At 37.1% G+C, this 8,153-nt stretch overlaps 1 protein-coding gene across 1 annotated transcript in view; it reads left to right on the forward strand.

The window, feature by feature from the left end:
- The window catches only part of LOC106536968 (synaptotagmin-9), a gene marked incomplete at its 5' end in the record, with an annotated part of 21,067 nt that extends 17,876 nt beyond the window's left edge, over window positions 1–3,191 (forward strand). The window contains 1 exon segment of the mRNA XM_014034331.1: window positions 1,698–3,191. Within this exon segment, the coding sequence (XP_013889785.1) occupies window positions 1,698–1,775 (78 nt within the window).
- Between the last annotated feature and the right edge of the window lie 4,962 nt (window positions 3,192–8,153).

The raw sequence follows: 8,153 nt of genomic DNA on the forward strand, positions 1-8,153 counted from the left end.
GAGGGAGGTCTGGGCCTCCCTTCTGAAGCTGCTGCCCCCGCGACCCGACCCCGGATAGGCGGGAGAAAATGGATGGATGGATGGATGGATGGATGGATGGATGGATGGATGGATGGTAGCCATTATAAATGTTCAAATCCATGGTAGTTATCTTTATTTATATATGTACCCACGCAGATAACACCTTGGCCACCCTTAGTGCCACCCCTTGCATAAAAGTCTAAAGACCCCTGTGTTTTGGTTAGCGTTGCATCAAGGACCACAAGGAAGCAGCTTGTGTTGATAAAGGTTTAGTGACCTCGATACTTCTAAAGATTTTGACTCCAGAGATGCTGTCTTTGTATCTCCAGTGTTTGGTGCGATTACAGAGAACTGTATTTATGTATTTTGCACACTCTATGCTACAGACACATGCTCACACTTAATGTGGGTCTGTCAAATGAGTTGATCTTTTCCGAAGCCATTACCGGCAGCTTTGGACTGCAGCTGCAGACTCTGAGATCTCAGCTAATGGCTTATTTGTGTAGTTTTTAAAGATCCCCACAGAAGCCCCGAGGGAGCTCGGATGGCTGGATTTTTCACACATGGACACACAAGTTGAGACGCAGAGAGACATGGATCTACTGCAAAGCATGGAGGCTTCAGTCGGCTCAGAGTTTTGCACATAGAATCAATAAACAACAAATTGATGCGACAACATGCACGTTCAGCATGCACGCTCACAGGTCACTGATCCCCTCGCTTCTCCCATTGAACATTAATAATTCACCCACTTGATCTTTAAAAACGTGGCTGCAAACAAACACACACCAGCATAGCAAAAACACAATTTAAACAACAACAAAATGCTCCTGGATTCCCCCGAGGAATTCTGAGCCAATTCTGATGATATTGGGTGGGAAGGAGATGATACACAGAGAGCTGAAAGCTCAGTCGCCTCCACTTTGTCACATGAATGAGTGGCTGAGGAACAAAGAGGAGCAGCGCAGGGGAATGCTCCACTTTGAGCCTAAATCTCTGGCCTTTGGGTTTGTACTCACATTAAAATGACTCAGAACTGTCAGCCTGCTCCTGGACAGGTTAAATTCAGATCAAACTCAACTTATTAAAAAAAATCTAAGTAAGTTTCTTGATTTCAGCTACACTCACACTGCAGGTCTTAAAGTTCCTGTGATGTGCCCATCCTTCAAACACAAAAAGTCAAAGAAAACATCTTTATATTTACGAAACTTGGCATACTACACGATTTTACTCAATTTGTCACATTAACATCTTTTCTTTTGAATTTGGCTCAGCCAAAGTGAAACAGGAAGTGACATCAAAGGGGAACTCTGGAACTCTCTGGTTTTTGTTTATTGCAACAACATTATTTGACTTTTCTTCCTCTCTCTGATAGAAAGTCAAAATGACCTGAAGAATCATCAGATTCTTCTCTACAGTCTGTTATTGTAGCAGTGCTCTGTTCACTTTCAGACACTCCCCTTTGACATCACTTCCTGTTTCTTCACATTCAAATATCTCTACAACCGTTCGTCTCAGAGGCGTGGAATTTATTTTGTTATAATAATATTATCTTTGCCAAAGGTAACATTTAAAAAAAATGTGTTACAGGCACTTTAATGCTCAATTCAGATTGTTTTTATGTTATTATTATTTTTGCTTCTGTTCGTAACTAACAGTGGTTTGTTGTGCACCAGTGGCTCGGACAGGGAGCGACAGTGACGGGAAGCCAAGGAGGATCCACCAACTCCCTGAAGGCACCTTCATCACCATGATCACAATCACGCAGACACAGATCAGAGGCCTCAGGGTGGTGAAATGTTGGTCCGTGTGGATAGTAAATCATTTAAAGGTGTGACTAACCAGTGATAAGTAGCTATAGGTATTAACTAAAACTGACTTGTCATTAGATTAAAGTAAGTTTTAACAAGTCGAGACTCCTGAGAAGGCGAATCCCCACTTTTCTATGTCCGTTTGTGTCTTCACAACTAAAATCTAAGTAACATTCCAACTGAACCACCACAATGGTCTTATTTGTCATATCATTCTGTTATTGACTGTATTAACAAAATGAAATTATCTTACTTATTTATGTTGTTTTTTTCTTTTCTTTTTTTGTTTTTCTTTGTACTTTTGTGACTTGCTCTTTGTGGACCAAAATGACTTCTTTTTAGGTAAAAGTGTAGAGCTTCAACTGTTATTTTGTGTGACTGGTTTGTTTTTTAATGGCCAAGTGTTAAAATAACATTTTAAAATTTTAAATAATAAAAAAAGAGCCAGGAAACAAATATAGAAGTAAGAACGTGTTGTTCGGATCAATAAAGTTCAAATCTTAGTACGTTTGTTAAACTGCTGTGAGGAGTACTTATACTGTACACAGCATATCGTAGAGGTAAACAGACAAGTAAACTACCTTGGTTGGTAGTAATACAAAACACAGCCCAGTACGTATACCGTACATAGCAGGTATATACTATGAACGTGCTGAATACTTACAGGGTATGAATCTGGTATTTGACAAGTACCAAATGCTTCTCACTTAATATGTACTGGGTACTTACAAAGTATGGACCCATTAATTACATGGTACGTACAGGTTACATACCAGGTTCTTACAGAGTACATACCTGATACTTACAAGGTATAAACTGGGTATATACCTGGCATGTACTTGGTGTTTACAACGTATGTATTGCATAAGAATGCTCCTGGTAAGTCCTGTGTATTTACAGAGGACATTACTATTACAAACATAAAAAATCTATACCTGGTAGTTGACAAACAAATACCTGGTATGGTATTTCCGTACTTTGCATTATTGTGGTAATTGCCTGATAGGCACAGAGTAACTTGGTACTTCATAATACATAATTTTGGATCCTCGTAGGTATCAGGTATCTACCAGGCACCAGGTAGGCGTCGAAGTTACATACTTTGTAAGTACTACATATGTATCCCTGTAAGTACAACATACAACCTGGTAAATAAATACCCTGAAAGTACTGGTCTGTACTGAGCATTGCTACCATTGGTTTGACCTCAGAGGAGAACTTTCTGCTGAACGTTTGATGTGATGAAGATTTGCAGGACTGTGTGAAACAGCTGACAGATTATTCTTTTATTAAGTGCATGTTAACTTGTCATACTTTGTTTACAGGCTCTGGTTCAAATAAAGTAAATACAAACATAAACGTTGTCATCAGTGGTTCCTCCAGCAGGACGGCAGTCAAACTGATGGAGGTTCAGGGGCGTCAAACTCACGTTCACCGAGGGCCACATGAGCGTTATGGTTGTGGTTAACTTTAAACATGAAACATGACGTTCCTCGTCACATTGCTACGGCTGAGCACTGCTAAATAACTTAGCTCTACCTGGTATTTCCTGCATAGAAACAGCGTTTTAACAAGTCCTCTTATAAACACTGAAAAGTCTATGTTTATGGCTAAATGTGAAATAAAAACTACAGAAAATCTATCAGAAGTAAGAGTTTTACTCACTGATGAGTTGTGAGTAGCTGCCATCCTAAATTCTGAACTCTCCCATTTTCCTACTGGGAATTCCCACTTATGATCACATGCATTATGGGAGATGTAGTTTATGGTCAATTCTGGCTTTATAGCAGCTTAATTTTAGACATTAATGATGTTTTATCAACTAAATTGCTCAGTTACAGGTACAGGAAAAGTATTATCTTTCACCTTTTAAATTTATTTTGTTGCATTTAACCGTACATTTGTTTATCATTGATATAAATTTTTTATATTCAGTAAAAATGTAATAAATGTGTATATTGTGGGCCAGACAGCAGTCATGCGGGCCACGTTTGACCCACAGATCTAGAGTTTGACACGTGTTCACTGGTCTTTTTTATTATATCTTGGGTATTTACTTTGTAATATCAAACTTTTATTCACTGATTTTTTTTTCAGAAATTGATTTTCATGCCAAAATAGTTTTTAAGTTTTACTTTGAATCAGGAAAATGAACAACAAGCTCATCGTTATTCAGAAATATCCCCCCACAGCAGTGGGATACAAACTAACCTACAGCCGACTGAGATTTATCCATAATGCTTTGCAACTAACATACTGTAAACAATAAATATAGTACATGTACTGATTAAACTAACAGTATTTATATGCAGATTTAGCGAAGGATAACATGTAACAATGTGATAGTAAGAGGTCTCACAAAGTTTGAGAGGAAGATTCAGCTAAAATATTTAAAAAACTTATTTGGATTTGTACCTAAAGCTACATTTAAAACTTTGACCACATGGAAAAAGAAAAACAAGCAGCAACAAAACAGTTATGTCCTTTCATAAACATCTGCCAGTTTAGAAGTGTCTCCATTAAAAAAACAACATTATCAGTCCTGGTTTCCCTGACAATAAAACTACAGCTGTGACTCCATCACGTTTCCCCTGGGAAACATCTGGCACATTGTATGATTATTGCTGTTGTTTTATTTACTGTAATTTTAACAATTGGTGCTGGATCTGTTTGATCTGAAGACAGTTGCCTGCTGCTGGAAACAATGATAAAAAGCAGTAAAAACAAGCAGGAAAGCTGCAGACTGGTAGTTTACTACATTATCCTGCAGAGCTAAGACAGATGAGAGCAAGTGGCTGTAGAAACACTGTTTAGAACACAGCTGAAATCTAAAACAACCAAATAAAACTGTCATAATTTGACTTATGGTTTTTCACTTAGTGAAAATGAGATGTTAAAGGGATCAGAGGAAGTGAAGGCAGCATTGTCACCGTGTTCAGAGGTTAAATCTGCAAAAATCAAAATCTTAATTTCTGTTCATTAAAAATCAACACTCAGTTGTGTAGTTGTGTGAGAAATCCAAAGTGCCTTTGTCGAGTTAAGACCCACGAGGACAAAAGACACACACACAAAAACGCCGATCACTGAATCTGACTTTTCAAAGAACTGAGTGAACATTGCTGTTGTTGTTTCATTAGGTCCACTCTGATCTGTTTGAATAAATCAGTTTGTTTTTACATTCATATCAGTATCGTGTGTGTGTGTGTGTGTGTGTGTGTGTGTGTGTGTAATGTCAAAACTGACATGTTTTCCTGTTTACAGGAACGGTGCATGCATTATTTTTCTGTTTTTTTTTTTATCTCTTTGGCTGTGAGATCCTGCTGTAAACACAACATGTTTAATGAAGTAAGGCTGACTGTGTAAGATGTCCTTTCAGATGTTAATAATAAATATTTGTATACATGACGCTGTGTGTGAAACGCAAAAAGAAAATGCATCAGATTGATTGTAAAAGCATTTATCACACTTGTTTTTTTTCTTTAACACGTTGGATGTGAGCTCTGAAGGATCACTGCGACTGGAACATGGATGAAGACACAATCCTCCATGTTTACAGAAACTAAAACAATCCTGGCAGCCGGAGGATGAAATATTAAACATGTAAGCAGATGTAGCTGTGTTAACCATCAAACCACACAAAGTTTGCCTTTTTTCTCACAACTTTCTGATCTCAGTGATTTGGTAAATTAAAATAGTTAAATGGATTTATTTTGAGTTTTTTTTTCTCAGTTCCAAGACTCAAAGTCAGAATCTCATGTTTTGTTCATGAATTTGTTGGATTTAATCAGGTGCTTTTTCTTAATCCTGTCAAGAAAGGAAACATCAAAGAACTGTTCTCAGATTACACAAAACTACCTGATATGTTCCTAATATTACTGAGTAATGGTTATACAACCTTCAATGAGATCTGTTTGTTCTTCTATATACAGTGTGTGTACAGTATATGTAATGCTCATATTAATGCACCATGTGTTAGACATGTGTTAATGGTTAGAGAATTTCTAAAATCATTTGTTTCTGTGTGGTTTGTAAAGCGCTGGCATCGGGTCAAGTTGTTCAGATGGTCTGTAAATTACACACAGTTACAGAATTTTTTTTTTTGAAAATAGTTTATCTTTTGACAATTGATTTATTACAAACATCCACAGCTGAATCCAAAAATAACATTTATTTCTATCAATCAGGCCATGTTTTTATGCTAGGTTTTTTTTAAATCTGAGTGTTCTGTCTAAATGGATTATTAATGATAATTTCATTTTTTGACATCATCGGTTGATTTATAGTAATGTCCTGATGCATCTCAGTAATCCAGGTAAAAAATCAAAAAGAAAAAAAATTGTATAGGTCCTCTGGACGGGTTCTTCTTTAATGAAACGTTTCATCTCTCCTCCAAGAGACTTCTTCAGTCTGAGAGTTTCAGGCAAAATTCAGGCTTTTAAGCCCAGAAAGAAGCCATTTTTGTGAAGAAAGACCGTCCATCATTAAACAGAGGTGGAGGCCTCCGTTTTCAGTTGTCCCCCTCCTAGAGCGTGGCCATTGCCAGTATCACTCCACCCCCTGTTAACAATAAGTGTTAATTAGGTGTCAACGATAGCCATGTGATGTGAATATCAGTCACATGGAGGCAGGGCTTAAAAGCCTGAATTTTGCCTGAAACTCTCAGACTGAAGAAGTCTCTTGGAGGAGAGACGAAACGTTTCATTAGAGAAGAACCCGTCCAGAAGACCTATACAATTTTTTTCTTTTTGATTTTTAGTAATATTTCTCATCTGAATTAGAACTTTAAGATATAAATTGTTTTCCAACATAATTTATTGATGAAATGTTACAAACATTGGTTACTGTAAATGTAGCAGTCCACATTAATAAATTAATTAATGACATGTAAAGTGCATGTTACTGTCATTGTTCTAAATTTCAGGTTTGAACTTGTGTTTCAGACAACTCTTCTTGTCCGCTGACACAGATACTCACTGCTGGTCTGCAGACCAAGTGTGGCGCCCAAACTTTGTCCTGATCTCCAGGTTTTATACCAAAATAAGCTTAAATAAGTATGAAACGTGTGACTGGATTCCTGTTAGGCACAAGGCTGTATTCACCACAGATGTAACAGAAAACGTCAGGTTTATTTTTGGAAGATCTTCTGGTTGAAGCTATTAAGTTTTATGTAATATAGAGGCTTTTCACTTTAGTCTTACTAACTATGACCAGAAGCCAATTAAGTAAATGATGTTTTGCAATTGATGACATCACCCATTAACTTGCAGTCTGAATAAGTAATTTCATTTCTAGAATGTGAAATAAATAAAATTGAAATCAAATAAAAAATGCATGTAAACAGAATTGTAAAAAATCAAGATTTGCTTATTGCTCAAAAAGTTGAGCTGATGGAGCAAAACGACTGTGATTTTTAGGTTCAACTCAGTGAAATATTTCTAAGTCAGCTGAAAAAACTGAGTTTTATTTATTTTTTGTGTTGACCAGAGTTATAGGTTTCAGTCCAGCATTAGTGGATTTCAGAATGTTTTCTTTTCTATAAACCTGACAATAATAACAGTTGAGTTAAGATTTTGTTTTTGTAGCATTTGTGCCTGTAAAATACAGGTTTGTGAAGAAGAAAGCAGTGTCAGTCTGAGTGAGGACGTCTCCACAGCGTTTACTCTTTTCATCACCAACAGAAGAAGAAGAAAAGCAGCTGGATTTGGGGATGAAGCTGTTCTCACAACAAAGCCTCAGCTGATTCACTTCACCTAACTGCCACCAAAATATGCCATCAAAACCCTTTTATTGGTCAGCCTACTTTTTCAAATTGCTGCCTCAAACTGTTTTCACCCTGACACGAGGTTTACAGACATGTTGGGGGAAAATAGCATAAACATGTTTCAACTGATTTTATAAAATTAATGATCGTCTGCTGACAAACCAAGACAGATAAATTGTGAAACTTTTCCTGGTAACTGGAAAACGTGTCTGCAAACAGGTATGTTGAGGTTCTGGTTGGAAACGCTGTCAGTTCTGATTGTTGCTGATTCAGCAGACGTGTGGGCGTTCAGTTAAGGCCTAATTTAAAAACTCTCCCACACACTGCTGCTTGTGTGTTGTTTATCTCCTCACTCTTACAACACTGAGGACAGGACAACAGTCTTTTTTCAGAGACACACGTTAATAATTCAGATAAATATTTACTATCAGGATGTACAGCGGGTAAAATAGGTATTGAACACGTCACCATTTTTCACAGTAAATATATTACTAGAGGTGCTAATGATATGAAATTTTCACCAGATGTCGGTAACAACCCAAGTGATCCATACATACAAA

This window comes from Austrofundulus limnaeus, unplaced genomic scaffold (assembly GCF_001266775.1).
Source record: "Austrofundulus limnaeus strain Quisiro unplaced genomic scaffold, Austrofundulus_limnaeus-1.0 Scaffold2059, whole genome shotgun sequence".
Classification (NCBI taxonomy): domain Eukaryota; kingdom Metazoa; phylum Chordata; class Actinopteri; order Cyprinodontiformes; family Rivulidae; genus Austrofundulus; species Austrofundulus limnaeus.